The 19,607-nt window shown below is 42.1% G+C and overlaps 1 protein-coding gene across 2 annotated transcripts in view; it reads right to left on the bottom strand.

Annotated features, from left to right (window-relative positions):
• Positions 1–349: 349 nt before the first annotated feature.
• Positions 350–19,607, bottom strand: part of LOC117572324 (epidermal growth factor receptor) — a 42,372-nt gene continuing 23,114 nt past the window's right edge. Inside the window, exons 1-6 of one of the 2 annotated variants that reach the window (XM_034255058.2) lie at positions 15,362–16,766; positions 5,040–5,262; positions 3,777–4,957; positions 3,574–3,706; positions 885–3,114; positions 350–806 (exon numbers count right to left, since the gene is read on the bottom strand). In XM_034255058.2, coding sequence (XP_034110949.1) covers positions 573–806; positions 885–3,114; positions 3,574–3,706; positions 3,777–4,957; positions 5,040–5,262; positions 15,362–15,608 — 4,248 coding nt within the window. In that variant the 5' untranslated portion in view covers positions 15,609–16,766 and the 3' untranslated portion in view covers positions 350–572. Of the gene's footprint in view, positions 807–884; positions 3,115–3,573; positions 3,707–3,776; positions 4,958–5,039; positions 5,263–15,361; positions 16,767–19,607 lie in introns of those variants that run through there. The other variant, XM_034255059.2, reaches the window with a different exon arrangement.

Below are 19,607 nucleotides of genomic sequence, written 5' to 3'. Positions count from 1 at the left end.
GTGCGCCCCACAACAGCCCAATATCAGACACTATTCCCACATACACACACACTTAGATGTGGATGGGAATCGGAATGAGTTCCATTGGCAGCGTCGCGGACGTCTAAGAAATGCACTATCGGTGTTTTTGTTCTCGTAATTACACAAAAGAGGACCTCAAGAATATCTAGATGTAAGTCTATATGTATAAGTAAGAAGTTATAGCTGCATAGATATGGAAGAGAAGAAGTGTCTGGCTAAGTACGAGCTATAGCATAATATCGATAGTAATATAGTACAACACGAACTATTGTAGGTGCTTTTTGTTATGTATATTACAACTACAGGCAACTACGAATGGGTTTCTTTCTTTTGTTTTTTTCTTTTTTGATTATCTATGATAACAGCATTCAGAGGCACACGTCAGTTGAGCTCTGCATCTGCATTTGCTGTATGGTATCTGCTGGGTGGCTGGCAACCGACTTCAAAGGCACTTGGGTACTACGTGGCAAGATTTATCCAATAGGTTTTGTTTAGTTACATTATTTTTAGTATTGTTTCTGTTGATGGTGTTCAGTGGCAGTGTGCGTTGGCTACACTCGCGTCTCCGTGCTGCGACTGTGCAGCAACTGCAGAGGCTGCAGCTCGCGCTGTGTATCGTTGTAGTACTCGTGATCGGAGCTAGTTGACTCACTGCCCGGCACCTTGACCTCCATCGTGCTGGGCACACCGGCAACGGGTATGCCAATGGTTTGTGTGGGCATCGGCGCCTCGCCGGCACTGAGTGCATTCAGCAGATACTCGGGATTATCGACACTAACAGGCACCTGCAAAGTACACAAATGATATGCAATAAGTTTCGATTCACAATGATTTTAGTATTATGTATTCTGAAGCAGACTTACCCCGATGACATCAATATAACCCGTCGCTGTTGTGGCCATGTTGTTGTTGGGATTGTTGCTGTTGTTATTGTTGTTGTTGCTGCCAGTGCTGCCGGCACTCGCATTGCTCTGGCATGTGGGCATCAGATAGTCATCCTCATCCACTGGCAAATCCAAGCGCAGGTTGCCAACGCCCACTTCACGAGCATTCGAATCGGTTTCATCATCACCGCCAGCTCCGCTGCCATTCGAGTTCTTATTGCTGGGATCCTTGCAGTAGCGATTCAGTTTGGGTATCTCGTCGGTGCCATCTGTGCGATGACTGGGACCAGGCGTTACCTTTGGCTGCAAGTAATCATCTGCCTCGACCATCGGTTCCGAGCCATCTGATGTCGGCGCCAGCTTGCGTATGAGATCCTTTTCGTCCTGGCTGGTGTAGGCAGGCAGTCGTGTGAACTTGTCACCGGGTATGGCCAGATAGCGACCCGGATCGCGAGCAAACTCCGCAAATACGTTAGTTAGCTGCTTGAATGGCGGCCTCAGGTCCGCGTCCAGTTGCCAGCAGGAAAGCAGTGTGCAGTAAATGTCGAGCGAGCAGATTTCGGGTTGTTCCAGTTTCAGGCCCATCTCAATGAGATCGGGTATATCTTTGGCAAGTATATTTTCGTGCGGTCGCTGGCCAAATGTCAACAGCTCCCAGATGGTCACACCAAAGGCCCACACATCCGATTTGCTGGAGAACACGCGATGCCTTATGCACTCGAGGGCCAACCACTTGATGGGCATCTTACCACCCGCTGCCTTATACTCGTTCGAGTCCAGACTGAGCAGTTTGGCGAGACCAAAGTCCGTAATCTTGACCAGCGATGGCGTCTGCACGAGCACATTGCGCGCAGCCAGATCGCGATGCACCAGTCGCCGTTCCTCGAGGTAGGACATGCCCTTGGCGATTTGTGTGGACCAATTGAGCAGCGCTTTGGAGCCGATCTTGTCGCGATTGTTGCGCACATAGTCGAGCAAGCAGCCCAGGGGCATCAGCTGTGTGATCAACATCATTTGGGAGGACATACACACGGCCAGCAGCTTCAGTAGATTGCCGTGCTCCACGGTTGCCATGGCGTAGGCTTCGTTCAAGAACTCCTGACTCGACTCGGCGCCCGATGTCTTCAACAGCTCTTTGATTGCCACCGGTATTTTGACATTCTCACCCTCGGGCACCCAAACACCCTTGTACACACGTCCAAAGGCGCCCATGCCGAGAACGCCGCCCTTGCGCAGTTCCGCATCCTTGACAATGCGCAGTTTGCTGAGATTGGCGCCAATATTCGAGGGTCGCAATGGTTCAGAGTCTTCGCAGCCAAAGAATACCTTAGCCAGATCATCCGTTTCCTTCTTTTCCTGCTGCCTCTGCCGGCAGATGTAGATGATGACACAGAGCACACAGGTCACCGGTATAAATACAGCGCCCAAGATGATAATGATCATGTTCACATTGATGCCAGCCGCCTGTCGGGGTCCCTTTTGCGGAGTGGATACACAATGAGGTCCGATAATATTTGATTGGTAGTTGACGTGCGGAAATTCGGGCGGACACTTTGAGGTGCAGTTGAAGAGGGTTGAGTTATCGGGGACTTCACTTGCGTCGAACAACTTGAAGTTATGACAGGCCAGGCAATCCTCGGCGCCAGGTCCAGAGCAGCTCTTGCATTCCGGATGACACTCGAAGCACTCGCGTTTTTCCTCATCCGCATAGTGATCCGATGGGCACTCTTCCTCGCACTGTTCGCGTCGCTTGTAGCCCGCACACTTGGAGCACACCTGCACGTGGAATCCATAGTTGGTGCAGAGCTCACACCGTGGATGGCACTTGCGACAAATGGCCTTGCCAGCGAGTGGTTTGAGCGAACCCTGCTCCTGCGGATGCACATACTCCCAGTAGTATCCGTCGGGACATTTGTCATCCTTGCGCAGACAACGCTCCACCGTGGCGTCCGCATTGATGATGGCCAGATTGCACGTATTGCACGCGTAGTGTCCGATGGTATTATTGGGTCCTGTGCATCCTTCGCAGGTCTCGTGGCACTTGCGACATATGCCAAAGTCGGAGTATTTATCGTCGGGGCAGACAGTCACACAACGCTGTTCATTGCGCACATGGACGCACTCATCGCAGTGATCGTCACCGGGTCCCGAGCAGGTGCGGCACTCTGGGTGGCACTTCTGGCAGGTCTTGTCATCAAATTGGTACGTGCTGCAACAAAGAATGTTTGTTATTAGTCTTATATAGTTGAGTTAAAAAGGATAGAGGAAAGATTTGTTTTTGGGTTAAAAGATTTATTGCCAAGAGTAAAATAAGATACGATTATAAGATGAGATTATAAGAGTTGTCTCTTTATGCCTATTAAATTATTTTTTTTTTTTTTGTTTCTTTTTTTTATTGGCTTTTTAAGCAAGTGGCTGATAAATTAATTTATTTGTTTTAGTCGCCGAAAGGCGTTATAATTTGATCAATTATATAATTGTCGGATTCTTGCATTTCAAACTGTTGGGTTTTTGCAATTTCAATACTTTTTTAATCGGCTGTGGAAAAATTAAACCCCACTAATTTTCATACGGCTCTTTTATGTATTGCAAAGCACCATTAATATCACTAAGAATAGAGTCGAAGGGATAGTTAAGAGAGAGGTTTAGGGCTCAAGACAACACTTACTTGGAGATATTGCGACAGTCAGCAATGCAGGTGCCATTGTAGTTGAAGCTCTTGCAGTTCAAACACTGATCCGGTCCAGCGCCCCAGCATCCATCGCCATTGCATTGATCCGAGCACACCTCACCCAATTTACCTAAGAAAATATAAAGAGGGAATAGCGGATTAGTCATTGTATTTGCTTGTTACAAACTAGGTTTACTTACGGCAAGCGGATGCATTCATGTTCTCATTAATGAATTGCTTCTGTTCCGGGGTTCTCTGCACCAGGGACCAACGAATTCGGCTGACGTAGCAAAGATGCTCGTTGTGTTGCACTACAACGCTGCCCGAATTGATACGCTTCAGATTAGGCATCTGCAGACTAGAGAGCGATGACTTCACAATCGAGAAAGCAGCGAAATAGTTCTCCATAAGCTGTCGCCCATGGATCACCTCCAGATTGCGAAAGTACGATAGATTCTTAAATTGCGGATGCACGCCTTCAATGTTCAGGTAGCCGGTGATTTCTTTGACCGTCGAGAAGACCTCTAAACGATCCGGATGCATGGGTATGTAGCGGGGACCCATCGTATAGTTGAGATAGACATCCTGAAAGCCAGAGAACGATTGATCCAGCACACGAATGTTGCCCTCGATTACGGTGCAATTCTTGAACGAATCAATGTTGCCCGAGTGCAGGACCTTGACGCCAGGACAGGTCTTGGGGCAGGGTCCATTGCAGGGCACACATTCGCTATCCTTGGCCATCTTGTCGGAGGGACAGCTGCGCACACAGGCGCCGTTATCCTTCAGCAAATGTCCGGGACACTCGCGCACACAGGTGGCGCCATAAGCGTACTTGCCCTCGGGATTCGCTTCGTTCACATAGTTGGTGGGATTGTATTTGCGCATGGGCGGGCATTCCTCCTTGCAGACGCCGTCGTCAAAGAAATTCTTGCACGAAATGCAATCCTTTTGCGTGGGTCCCGTGCAGCCGCCAGCGCAAAACAGATGGCAACAGTCGCGTGGTCCCGGTCCAAAGCAACGGCCCTGCGCACACTGCGGCGCACAGTTGATCTTGCTAAACTTCTGGCAATTGTGTGCTCCCTCGCCCCAGCAAGCCTCCCTCGGGCACGATGGATCGCATTTGGGGCAATGACGTTCGTCGGCCGTGAAGTTGTACACATAGTTGTAGTTATCGTTGACCCCCGAAAGGATTTCGCGCCACACAATCGAACGTGTGTGGCAGAGATTGTAGTTGTTGAAGAATCCCACCCAGCCCTGCAGAATGTCTCGCAGTTCGGGCATCTCAAGTGTGTGCATCTTGGAGTAGGTGGCAAACAGAGCATACTTCTCCTCCTCGACAGTCAGGCTGAACAGCGTGCGGCCGCGTATGATTTGAAGTCTGCAAAAGGCAGAAGGGTCAGAGAAGTTTTTGTTTAGTATGATTCGAGGGTAATGAATTGACTTATTTAACTGTCACTTACTTTGGGAATACCACTTTGGTGACGTCCACATGACTGATCAGTATGTAGCCTGTCACCTCGCGTATGTTGGCCAAAAAGCTGAGATCCAGTTTGGGATCCTGCAGCCAAGTTAGCTCCAAGTTGCCATCGACATAGGTGCAATTCGTGTAGCGATCGCGCAGATTGTGATAATGATGTTCCCGATTCGAGGGCACGGACAGGCGACTCTTAGTGCCAATGCAAACTGAAAAAGACAAGAAAAAGAATTCAATAAGTATACAATTCAATAAGCAAATACAAATTATAAAAGGAGGCGAAAGTTTGGAATTGACACGCTGTGTGGGCCGCTTTTATTTTTGTCGAATCGAATCAATGACTGTCTAATTAAATGCAAGTAGGTGTTGAATTATGTGCTACAGGTGAATGCAAATGCCAAGAAATTAAAATCATTTGCATTATCAACGGAAATAGCTGGGCAAGCAGTAAGGGAGAGCGCAAGTTTGTTGCCTAAGTCTTTTGTATTTAATGCTCGGAAGCTATGAAAAAAAGCTGAAAAAAACAAAAACAACAAAATTCGAATAAAACCAAACAAAAATAATAAAAAAAAGAGACGAAACAAAACAAAGTGGGCGCCTTTGCCAGTCGCAGTTCAGTTGGCGTTTTCAATAATTAGCAGCCCACGCAGTCGCTGACTGCGACGCCAACTGCGACAGCGACAAAGACAGCGACATCGACTGCGAGTCAGGCCCAAAGCCAGTCGCGCTGTTATCATTAGTCAGCGACCTGTTTTAGCTGCCAGCGCAAGCTATGAGTACATCTTCCATTGATTTGCATGGCCTACTACCAAGTCTAAACATTCTATGAAAAGGGCTACGTGGGTCGAGGCTTGATGCAAGCTTGGGCTAAGCGTGTGGGCCGCAAAAGTGTGCCATGTGTCAGCCGAGAGGAAGCTGTAAGCTTGGGCTGGAGTTACAGAGGAGGAGACATTGACACCCACTTGCCGCAGCCCACACGGGCAGCGAGGGGCAACAACACCCACCCGCTTACTCAGCTAATTATCGAAATGAAGAAACAAAAAGGGAAAAGATGAAAAAAAATACCTAAGAAATATAATCAGACAAGAAACAAACATTGTTGGCCATAAATATTGCGCATTTTTTATTGATTCCGAGTTCGTGGAAATACGAAATACGAAATACAAATGCGTGTGTATTCTCGTAATTATGAAGAAAGATTGAAAGAAATATGGCATACAAATATTTTGTTTGTCGCCAGAAATGCGAAATTCTTTGTGAGAAAAAGAATAAAAATACAAACTTAAATGCCTGCAGTTATGCGTAGCAATGCAGCCCCAAAGACAGAAGCCTGAGAGAGAAGCGAGAGCAATTTGAAAGAGTCGCAGACTCAATACCCTTTTTGCCGATGCCATATATGGACTCGACTCAATCGATATTGCATTGCCAGACATTAAAGTTGCGCCTTGCAGCCAGCTAATTGATAAGCACAAATATGTTCTCGCTTGACAAAATTGCCATACCCCGATTGCTAGGGCATCGCAAAAGGTGAGGCTGCAGTTGACATTGGAACTTGGGCGCTGGCCAGGCCAGGCGAGGCTTGGCTTGGCCCCTGCTCCAAGACAGCGTCGGGCATTGATCAAAAGCCGCTGCTGGCAATCGAAGCGCAAAAATTTTCGTACAAATTCTTTGGCTTTGTCTTTTTTTGTGTTTATGTGTTTTGTCGTGGCCGCTGATGATGCTGGCACGAAGCGCAGCCCGCTGGCCAGTTGCCAGTTGCCAGCTCTTTCTCATTTCTCATACCGAACGAACGTCATGCAGAGCCACAACCAAAGCCACAGCCACAGCAAAAGCTAAAGCCAAACATCGCGGCACGAAACCCTTTTCAAGCCAATGGGCTGCGGCTTTATCGCGTACAATTTATCAGCAGCGTTTTTCATGTTGCTCCTTGACTGAAACTTAAGACACGATCGAGAAAAAGACCACGAAGAAGAGGAAGATGAAGAGGAGGGAAGAGGAGGAGGACAACGAGACAGCGCCGGAGGAGGCTGCGACGACGATTCTTGTGAAATGCTTTGCGATGTTGCTTATGCGATTTTTCTTGCGGGCTCTGGACACGCCCGCATTGCCTGTGAGTGAGTGTATTAGTGTCTCTCTGTGTTTGAGTGTGTGTCTGTGTCGTTGGCTGTGGCTGTGGCAAAAAGGCTAATTTGTAATCCTTAGGCTAAGTGTCTCGACGCTAATGAGTGAACGTCTCTCTCTCTATCTCTCGTTATGTTGCTCTCTTTGTCACTGTCGCTGTCTCACTACAAATCAAAGTCATAATTCCAGCAATGTGCTCATTAAAACAAAAGACTTAGGCAACGAACTTGACTCGCTGCTGGAAACTCAAGTTCAGCATCTCTTTGTATTTGTTTATCGATTGTATTTGTTCAGCCATCAACGACACGACTCATCTTCAGCTTCAACTTCGCCCTCTGCTTAGCCCTAGCATCAGTCTGCTGTGCTCTCCTCCCCTCCACTCCCCACCCCTTCTAAGTGCCCCTCAAGCCAATCTACACGACGCTGACGTGCTGATTAATAGACCCAACCGCATTCCAAGCTCTGTGCTGACTTTCTAAATATTGTTGTGTTGTTTTTCTTGCCGTTGTTCGACGGGGGCCTCAGGTTCGATCTTTTTGCGGCTGCTGCTGTGGCTGCTGGTGAAAAGGCCAAAGAGTGAGCACGATGAAAGCACGACGCATTTTTCCGTGTGGCAAGGCAAACGACAAAGTCTCTGCAGCATAATCGATTTGAATGCTGCAGCAGCATTCGATGTTGCATTGCCCAGAACTTGCCTAGCCAAAAACTTGCCACAGACTCCAGCTCAGTCTCTGGACTTGGACTTTGGCTACAACTATGACTGCGACTGCGATTACGACTCTGACGCGAGTCACAGTTCTCAGTTGAGTTCTCAGTTTCAGTGCTGAGACTCGCTTAGCCGGTTCTGACGCTGTCAACATTGTTGTTGTTGTTGCTGCTTGCTCACGTTTATGTGCCCCGTCCCTCTAGCGTTCTTCGCTCTCCGCACTTCATCTTCATCTTTTTCCCTCTGGCTGTCTGTTTTGGTTCTTTTTGTGTGTGTCTATGTGTGTGTGCGTATTTTTCATTTCGTGGAAAAGATTTTTAACTCTGGTGCCCGAACCATCTGGATTGCCGAGTTCTGCTGCCCATCGCTGTTCGTACCTTTGCCTGCGGCTGGACAACAACAACATGCGAAGCATAGATTTTGTTGTAAAATAACAAAAGATTTAAAAGGGCATTAAGCATGCTTTGTTTTTTACCTCCATACATACATAAGTGTAGATTCTATGTTTGCTCAGCATGCGCCTTTTCCCCCAACTACAATCTACCATCCACTCTAACCATTCTTCATCAATCTCTGTCTCTCGCTCTCATCATCAGACACTGTCTCTCCAAATCAAATCGAAGTGGGCAGATTCCGATCAAAATTATAAGGCGTCGGCCGTTATTGCCGCAAGCTGTTGCCACAATTTGAACCGCCACAAAACAGGCAAGTACATTGATCTCTCTCTCTTTCTCTCTCTATCTCTCTAAACACAAAAAGTGCGGTGAAAGTTCGTCAAATATATATGTCTTTATGTGTGTATAAGTTATATATCAAGATCAGCGAGCTCTAGACTCCTCTATATGCAGATGCAACTCGCAACTCGCAATTGTAACAGCGAACAGCTCTCGAGCCGAGTTACGGCGATTAGGTGTCATAGATTAGCGGCATGTTGTTGTTGTTGCCAGCAGTGTTGCAGCAAGCGGGCAGCAACTGCCACACGACGACGCCACATAAATAATTCATAACTGTTTTGCGACAATTCAGTCGCGGCACGCGTTCAATTTACAATGAAATTGTGTAAAAGCGCTTAATAAATTCATTTGCGACTGGCCATTAAATACACGCAGCTCATTACGGTTACCATTCCATGCAACCCCCCTTCTCTCTCTTTCTCTATCCAGTGTAAATCCCAACCTGGCTTGACCAACAACTGTCTTGTGCTTCGTTACGTGCGCGGATTTTGCAAAGAAAAACTGAGAAAAAACAAAACAAAAAAGAATTCTGCGGCAACTTTCTTTCATAAGCTGTGTTGTTGTAGTCGCTGCTATTGTTGTTGTTGTTGTTGTCGTTGTTCTATGTCGTGGCGTCACGAAGACAAAGGCAAATAAGCGCAACGAGCTTAGGCAACCGAGCTGCAAATCTTTCGCAGAAAACGCTGCAAGCGCATCTTCAACTTCGCATAACAAATTTGCTCTGTGTGGCAACGCGGGGGGTGGGGAAGAACGGCATTTGGCCAAGCGAAGATCAGCCAACAAAGCACCCAAACTCAAAGACCTTAAGCCACAGCAGCAATAACTCGACTCAACTTGCAGCAGCCACAAACAAAAAAAAAACAGAGCTGGCCCTGACTTGAGGTGTTTTTTTGTTGTATTTTGTGTTCAACGTTTGCCCATTTCGTGTTCGATGCGCGTTCATTTAGTTTGTGTACAACAATTGGGCGCAGGTCGTGCCTCACGACAACTACAACAAGAGAAGAAGAGGCAGCTAAACTAAACAATGTTGCCATTAGATAAGCCTGTGATTGCAACTTTTGTGCAAAGTCCAACTCAACAGAGAGACAGAGACGGAAAGAGAGAATGAGAAGCTTCAAGCCTCAGCTGGTTTAATGAGCACGCCCTGGCGCCATTTTTGGTGCCTGGCTATAAGCTATAAGCATTTTCAGCAGCTCAACATTTCAGCTATTTTTAGGCATAGAACTAAGCGAACAGCCAGCAACAACAACAACAACAACAACCATAATACGTGGGCTGCAAAAGCGAAGCTGCGGAAGCTGTTGTTGCGACTGCTGCAAGTTTCGAAATCGAATCGAGACGCCCACACGGAGAAGACACACAACAAAAGCCCTGAGATGGAGACTGTGTGTGAAGAGCGTTTTAGGCTGGACCACACTCAAAGCTTTGTTTGGACACTGTGCACAGTGTGACAAAAGCCAGCAACAGCAAATTTAGTTAAGCAAAGTTAGAAGTGAGGCGAAAAACAAAGTGCAGTCGTAAAAGTTGGTAAAGAAATATGTTTGTAGACAATAAAGAAGAGCAAGCCAGCGAAAGAGTGTAGCTCAAAGAGTGAAAGAGCGAGAGAGAACTAGAGAGAGAGAGAGAGAGAGAACTAGAGAGCTAGAGCGAGTTTGTGCTGCGCAGTTGCAGCAGCCAAAGCAGCAATTGCTTGCAACTGCGCGTTTAATATCTTTGTATGTTCTCTCATTGTATGTGTGTGTGGGTTTAGAAAACCAGTATTTTATTAAGACTGTGTACCGAACACTATCCGTATAGTTGAATACTTGCTGTGCTAAAACTTACAACAGCAGCAGAAGTAAAGTTCAACAGCTCAAAAAACTGGCAAATGGCGTTTTGCAGTTTGTTTTTTTTTCTCTTTCCTATATGATGTCTTAATCAGGAATTATAGAAATGCTATGCAAACTAAGCTGGCGACACACACGCACACATACAGGCACACACACACACACAGTTGCAGTCAGCGCGTGCCTGTCGCTGTAATTAGCCAGAGCTTACACCATTTTATGAGTGTGAGGGTAACTCTCAGTGGATGCTGCTGCTGCCTCTAGCTGATATTGCTGTTGCTCTAGCTCTTGCTGTTGTTGTTGTTGTTGTTGTTGGCTAGGCACACTATGGAATGTGGTTTTTCAAGCGCTTACAGACACACACACACACGCACACACAGACAGTCTTAGACTGTAGAAGCTGAGGAGGCCTCTTTCAGCTAGGCCAACAAATCTGTGTATTGGTCTTGGCCAGACCAACAAAGAGCGTAAATGTGCGCAACAAATGGTGGAAAAAATGAGATGTAAATATTTACAACGTGCTGTTAAATAAAATATTTCATATTTTATGACACCGACTATTGTACAGTTTCTAAAAAAAAAACGTTCAATTTGCAAAGCGTTGCAACGAAAGTAAAATTGCTTGTAAAACAATTAAAAAAGCTACAGTCGAGTGTGCTCGACCACCAACCGATTGTCTATAAATATAAATCAGCGTGGTATTATTCGAAGGATATACTGAAAAATACTTAAAAGTAATAACTATATTTAGTATATACTATTAAATTCAATATATACCATTTTATATAAATGCTAATAGAATAATTATTATTCTTAAGGTAAACCAAAAAATACTAAACCGTAGTGAATGCTATTTTTGGTAAATTGATATACTAATACATTCAACATATACCAATTTTTGATAAATACAAGTCAGCGTGGTATTATTCTTAAGATATACATACCGAAAAATACTAAAATATAGCGAAGGCTATATTTGGTATATCGATATACTAATACATTCAACATATACCAATTTTTGATAAATACAAGTCAGCGTGGTATTATTCGAAAGATGTACCGAAAAAATACTAAAATGCACCAAAGGTTATATTTGGTATATCGATATACTATTACATTTAAAATGTCAATAAATACAATAAGTGCAAGTTAGCGTGGTCTTTCATAAGATATGCCGAAAAATACTAAGATGTAACTATATTTGGTATATTAATATACTTTTACATTCGCCACATACCATTTTCGACAAGTGCCAATCAGCTTGGTATTCAACATATACCCCAGACTACAAAATGTAACGGATTGTTCTTTTTTTGCACAATCGAATAATTTCTTAGAAATCTACAATTTTTATCAAACAAAAAATTGCGACTCTAGCTTGAAATTAAGCTTTGTCGCTTTAACGTTTATGTTTGGGGATTTACTTAAACAATTTCGCTGATAACTTCTTCTTCTATGACTCCTTCAAGTATTATGTCAGTTATTTCAATCACTTGAACACAATCGTTGCAATTGTGTCCGTGTCAACTGTGTTGTTTATTTTCCAGATAGTTATTGCACGTGTGCGGCTTTACCGCCTGGCATTTATTTGCATATTTTGTTGCAGCTGTGCTTATTTACTACCACGACTTGTCATAAAATAATAAAAAAAAAAAATACTTAAACAACTTTGCAGCACAGCGGAATTCAATTAAATATAGTCAAACAATGCAGAAAGCAAAAAGGGAAAATTTCTAAGGGATCACATATAATAGTTTTCAGTTCAGTATTGAATGGTTCTTATCAGCCTATGTGTATGAATGTTGTGTGCAAATTATTGGACGATTTCTTATCTAGCCGTATCCGGCCATAAGACTACAAACATTTGCCAAAGTGCCCCCCCACAATTCGCTTCTATATTCCACATATTCCACATCCATTAGCATAGCACAATTGTGTGTTGCTATTCCAATATTTGCACAATTGCGGATGGGGGCTGGCAACATTTATTAATTTGCAGCTACAAGATCACTGAATATCGACAACGTTCGCTGGAGCTACAGAAATACAAAAAGAAAAAAAATGGTTACCTTATTTGCGCGCCGAATACAAATATTTGAACCCCAAAGAATTGTGCAAACAAATATTTTGCTTGAAGATAATGTGAACACAAATTTCGAGAGAAAAAAAAAACCGATATTATTATTAACGCGTAATACTTCTTTTTTATTATTAATTTTCTGGCTAACGGGCTGTTTGTAGAGTAAACCTTGCTCATGGCACCAATTACAGACTCGGTTTCGCGTGTTTAAAGCTAAAGTGAGAAATTAAATGATGTCATCTTAAGCAGAAATGATTATGAACATACATAAGTGACTGAAGATGGATAGAGTTGTTGCCTAAAACAAAGCTCAGATTATGTATGTTAATTAGCGATAAGATAATCTATTGTTTAAACTTTCAAGTCACATCAAATACCAGAATTATTGAGAAATATGCATTTTACCATGAGAGGTGGATCTATTGAACTGCCCTCGGCTGTTAGCTTTATGGTTTCTCATTAATTTTTTCGAGCTGAGCAAAAAGCAAATGCGATATTCGCGATACTTGCGATGTCAACAAATTAAGTCGCCATTTTAGCTGGAAATTGTGTCGCTCGCTGTCGTTGTTGTTGTTGTTGTTATAATTGCCATTGCAGTTGCTGACAAAGAGAAATGGAAAATTTGCCTGAAAGTGCAACAACAACAACAAGAATAACGATTACAACCCAACACAACAACAGCAACAACAACACTGAAGTAAACTACAATCTGTAGCTACCTTTTGGTTTGAATTGATATTACGAAATGCGCACAAACAGTGGAAATTCTTGCGCGAGTTGTTTGTCGAATGTGGTTTGATAATAATAATGCGAGTGAAAAACAATAATAAGTTAACGCTTTTTTTTAGGGGGGAGGAGGGAGGGAGGGCGAGCGCTCAAGTCAAGAGGTTGAGGCCCAAGGCACCCAACGCACCCGAGGCACCGACCAAATGGGCAGGTAAAAAGAGAGTGAGAGGGAGGGGGAGGGGCACGAGCAATAATGCCAACAATGCAGCCCAAAACGAGACCCAAAGTGGAACCAAAACCAAAATCAAACACGCAGCACTGCAGCACGTACGATAAGATAAGCGGCTGCATATCAAATACAGATACAGATACAGCTACAACAACAGCTAAAAGATACCGAGGCAACACAACTACTCAGCTGTAAATACGATTATATTTCGGGGTATATATTTTTTATACTTTTTGGACAGCAGTTGCACTTACACATTATTCGGGGCAAATGTCTTGGAATGATTATGATATATGGGCTCGCAAATCTACATAAACACAGCACAGCCAACATCATGATGGATGCTTCATGTTTGTAGTAAACATGACTGATGTGAGAGCCAAGCTAATGGAGTCGTGTACAGGTTGGCAGGTGTGGATAGTTTAAAAGGTCGTTTGTGGCATGCACAAGTTTCCATAAACAATTGACAACATTAAAAAAAATTGAGCGAAAGCATTTCAAATGAATTAATATTCAATTATTATATACTAATAAATAATGTTTGGAATTGTCAGAATGCCAATTATGAGCAGCTATAAATTACTATTGAGTGATGACTTCATTTATATTAATTGAAAGTTATTTTAGTATTCTTTGACATAAGTTGACTGCTTAATAAGAATATGTGGTATTAAATAAATAACTAAGAATGTTTTAAATATACTTTTTAATTAAAACCATTTCAAAAATCTAGAATGGACTCTTTAAATGATATAATTTCCCTTTTTTCGCAAAAATTTCCTTAAGCTTATTCATCATATATGAAATTATCAAGAGTAATTAAGTTTGATCAGAAAAAAGCATAAAAATCAGCAAAAACAGTCTTCAATATCACAGTCTAATACTTCAAGTACTATATAAACTTTTACCAATATACTTCAACACAAGTTCATATATTCCATTATTAAATTGTACGTATTAAGAACCATTTCTAAAAGTTAGAACGGGACACAGTTCTATATAAAATGTGCAAAATAAATACCTTTATGATATAACTTATCCCAGAAATTTCCTTTAACTAATCATAACATCATAACTTACATATTAGTGACAGTTATTTAGAAAAAAAAGAAATACAATTATCAAAAAAGAAATTCCAATATCGCACTCTAAATAATCTTTCAAGCACTCTTCAAATACATTTATACTAATACAATCAATTCAAAAGTTCATATATTCCTTTACTTTTAAAAAGGTAAAATAGGCAATGATTGTCATTATAATAAATTCCTTTAATTTGTATGCTCATATATTGAGGTGTTAGCGTAGTTGTTTTAAGCAGAAATAACAACTAAAATTGGCAAGAAAGGTCTCTAAAATGGCAATTAACCAAGCAAGCAATCGACTTTCAGTATTTCATTCAAAAGAGCATTTATTATATTATATATTGCTTTACTTCTTGCGCAATCTTTGCTTAATAAAGTCCCAAAGTGTATTTATTATACGTATATTGATTTAGTTATTTATCCATCTTTACTTAATAAAGTCCCAAAGTTTCTTTATTATATAAACAGTCTCTGAAATGACAATCGATAATCAAGCAAGCAAGCTATTATTTTTCAGTATGTAATTTAAAAGGGTTTTTTTTTATATAGCTTTAATTCTTGTTCCGTTCTATAGATTTATATTATAGTTAGCGAAACCAGTCTCTAAAATGCAAATCGATAATCATCTTTCAGCATTTCATTTAAAAGTGTTTTTATTATATGTTGATTTACTTATTTTGCAATCTTAAGTTAATAAAGTGTTGTATATTGTGTTATTTCTTGTTCCATCTTGAATTAATAATATCCCAGGAAACAATCTGTGAAGCTTTTGTTTCTTGTCTCGCTTTTTTTAACACTTACTTTTGCCCTTGGGAAATGAGTCCTTATCGACGCTACTGGCGATAATTGAAGCGCTGTTTGGCCGCTCGTGGTTGTTGTTGGGTCGATTGCGGTTGCGTTGCCGGCCCACATTGCGATTGCGGGAGTTGTAATCGCGGGAGTTGCGATCGCGTGCCGCCGAAGCGGGCCAAACGCAGATGCAGTGGATGAGAAGGAGCAGGAGAAGAGGCAGGCAAATGCCGCGCCTAAACAATTTGAAAATACGCATCTTCCTTGTCTCCGTGTGTGTGTGTGTGTGTGTATTTTGGCAAGTTTGCTTAGTTGCAATTGTGAGAGTGTGTGTGAGTGTGGATGGCAGCTGAAGCTCGAGTTGCGATCAAGAGCGACCAGCTAAGGCCAGTGACGTCATGTGTGTGTGTGTGTGTGTGTCTTTTGTATTTTTATAAACTTTATAAAATTGTAGCTGCAATTCGTTTTACACTTTTTTGCTGGCCGTGCGTGTTGTTTTTCGCGTTGTCAGCTCGAAATAAACGTTAAATATATATACAACACACTCCAAAATTTCTGCTTCGTTTTGCGTGCCAAAAATACAACTTTTTTGTTAAGCTCTTTCACTGCGTTTTGCTTTTGTTGCTGTTGTTGTTATTGTTGTGGTTGTCGCTGCAATTGGCGTATGTATTTGTGTATATTTGTGTGGATAGGAACCAGTTTCACATTACGAAGGCTTTTTTGTTGTTGTTGCTGCTGTTTGTTGCTTTGGCTTTTCAGTTCTCTTTTCATACACACAAATGTATACGCGTGTATGTGTGTGTGTGTGTGGGTTTTTGTTGTTTCTTTCCTCTTTACGAGTTTGACTCGCACACAGCTTTTATTTTTTGTTGTTTTCTTCTTGTTTCCTTTTTTTTTTGAGGTTAGGGCGCGCGCGCAGGCGCAGCTTTTAATATCCAACTGCAATGTTTGAGCCTCTTGTTGTTGTTGTTGTCGCCACACTAATTGTTCTTGTTGTTGTTATGTTGCACAAACACTTGGCCATGTTGTGAGACACGAAGCACACACGCACTCGGTCCCTGTCTCTCCAATTAGCAATGAAATCACAAAATATGATTATTATATTTGTATTTTCTCGTATTTCTACTTCGCACAACACGTCAGACACTTGCTAAACACCAAGGCGCAGAGACTGGACTCTTTTCTGGTTAAATCGTATTATATGGGCATTTGGGTATTACATTCGATTAGCACTAAATTAGCAGCAAACTCAAGCGAAAGAACGAACGAACGAACGATACGCGAAGACAAGCCAAGTGGGAGGCGATACGATCTCAAACTTAAGTTCGACGGCGACGACGATGACGGCGACGACGACAGCGACAACAAATTCGTTTAGCCAATTCGCGTCTGCGCAGCGTCACGTTGAATTCGAAACTGAAGCCGAAACAAACATCGCGCAATGCTCTCAGCACACCGAGCTCGGCTCGCTCTCTTTCTCTCACGCACACACACACAGAGGCACACACGTAGAGTGAGTTATGTAGGTAAAGAGCGAGCGTAGTCAAAAGAATACAGGTAAACGACGTGGTAAAAGGTGAGCGAGCGAGCCGAAGATCTCAAAGCGAAGATCAGGCCGAAAACAACGACAACAACAACAAATGAATACAACTAAAGCAAAGCAAAGAAAATGCTGCCTGTTGCTTGTTGCTTGTGCAGCTGCACAATAGATCCACAAAACAGCAGCAGCAGCAACAGCAACAGGCATTACTCACATACAACCACACACACACACACAGATTCGTGTATTCAAAAGAGAGTCAGACAGTTAGACTGGCAGGAGGCATCATATGTAGAGCTATACAGCTATAGAGGAGTATTGCTGGCACAGGTAAAACCAAAATGCTACGTAAGGCACTTTTGAAAAGTCTGCGTAATATGAAACTATGAGAATTAAGTTACTGCACTGTGCTGCAATTGCAACTGTATACCCTGTAATCTAAGCGGAGAAGGTAAGGATTAAGTTAGACTAGTTAACTAGAGTTTGCAGACAAGCCAACTGCTAAAGTTTGCTGAATTGCTTTTCAAGAAAACTTTCAGTATAACTCTAAACTGAATTGAATTCTTGGTATTTTAAATATACCAGCATGAAAAATTAAGAATTAGTATGATTGTTAGTCTTCATTTTGTATGAAGTATCTATTTAACAAAACGAATATTTCATATTCATAATTGAATACAGAAATTTTGGCTGCGTCGCTTTTAGAAAACTACCTCCAAAACTTTAAAATGTATATAACTGCAATCTTAATCGAATACTTAGTATTTTAAATATACCATCAGGAAAAAATAATATTTAGTATGATTGATCTCAGTGTACTTCAATACTATAATGCAAAGAATTTCGTTAATTGTTGGAGTATCTATTTAACAAAACTAATATTTCATATTCATAATTGAATACAGAAATTTTGGTTTAACAAAATTTTTTTCAATGTTGAAAAGTTTTCTGCATTGCTTTTCAAGAAAACTCTCTCCAAAACTCTAAAATGTATATAACAGTAAACTTAATTGAATCCTTGGTATTTTAAATATACCATCAGTAAAAATTCATAATTAGTTTTACTATCAGTCGCTGCAAATAAAGAATTTCCTTAAATTTTGGAGTATCTATTTATCTTCATTTAATTGCATATTCGTATGATATTTCTAATTGAATACAAAAACTTTGGCTTAAAAAATATCACTGTTGAAAATAGTATGTTTTCCCGATTTATAAGTTTTTTGTATTCCTAATTGAACACAGAAAGTTTAACCATTTTTATAAATTCTAAAAATTGTATTAATCCCTGATTTATAAGTCATTCCTTTCTTTAGACAAACATTGTTAAAACTATGTTGATGTCCATAAGAACTGAATTTAATTTTTATTTATAAGCTATTTAAGGGAGTAGTTTATGATAGGAATCCTAAAATAAATGATAAGCATTTTTTTATTTAGGTTATCACTTTTCCAAATTGCTGGAAATAACTGCATTTTAAAGTGTTCTTCCCACCTTATCGAATCCTTTACGTAACCAGTTCTAAGGATCGTTTCAGGTTTCGCTAGAGTTGCCCAATCACAACCACTCGGCATATCATTAACTGTTAAATTCTAATACCCGCTTGACTTCAGGCAAACAGCTGTCATTGTGCAGCGTATTCAGAGATTCGATGCGAACGCAAGCGAAAAGACGCACACAGGTAAGTTCAGGTATTGTGTATGTACCGAAATTCATAGCTGCTGTTCTGCTTCTTCTTCATCTCCTTCTTCTTCTTTTTCGTTTTGTTGTGGCAGCCATGATACGCTGCTCCGCTCAGGTAAGCGCACGCTCTCCCGCGCTCAAAAAACTCTCTCGCTCTCTCATGCTCTCACCTGTGGCATTTGTTTGCGAGTGTGTGTGTGTGTGAGAGAGAGAGTCTGAGAGAGTTGTTCACCTGGGCAAATGCTGCCTTATAAGCACTCAAGTTCGCCGCCTCTCATGTGTGTGTGTGTGAGTGTGTGTGCGTGTGTGTTTGACTGATCTGCGTGGGCAACACAAAAATCTACGGCGCTTTGGCTTTTGTCTTTTGGCCAACAGATTTGTGTTGAAGCGTTGTCAACATTGTGTTATGGCCGATTTCTAGCAGATGACCAAGTATTCTCACCTGTTGCATGCCACACTGCGCATTTGGGTATTTACGCCTGCGCAGGACTGCAGGAGAGTCTGCAGAGACAGAGGCAGGACCTGCAGCCAGGTAAAATCAGGCGCATACTTCAGACGCACAATGCAATAAAACATAAACATGGCCTAGAAGGAGGTGGTGGCATAGACAAAAGATGTGTGCCACGAAAAGCGCAACAACTGAGTCTGAGGCAGCTGCATCCCGAATATAGAATCCCGAATCTGAATCTTGAATCCCACGCTGCGATTTCGAGAGGCGTTGCATTGTCTTGCGACTTGCGTGGCGCATTGTTTTCTCCATGAAAATACGTTTTAAATTTGAAAATCGTTTTCAATTTGTGGTCAAAAGTTTTCTCTCTCTACATCTCTCTATTTTCTGGTATTTGCTTGAAATTGATGTTCGTAATCAAACATATTAATAGCTGGCCATGCCACAGTATCAGAGCAACAATCAGTGGCCATAACCCATACGAAAAGTCATCTGTCAAAAATCGAAGAACATGCAACATGACAAGAACTCCAAAGAAACCACTTGAAGGCACTCCACAGTGAGAGCAACAGCCACAGCATCCCAC

Source organism: Drosophila albomicans, chromosome 3, assembly GCF_009650485.2.
Source record: "Drosophila albomicans strain 15112-1751.03 chromosome 3, ASM965048v2, whole genome shotgun sequence".
Classification (NCBI taxonomy): domain Eukaryota; kingdom Metazoa; phylum Arthropoda; class Insecta; order Diptera; family Drosophilidae; genus Drosophila; species Drosophila albomicans.
This window is presented reverse-complemented; position numbering and strand designations above follow the sequence as displayed.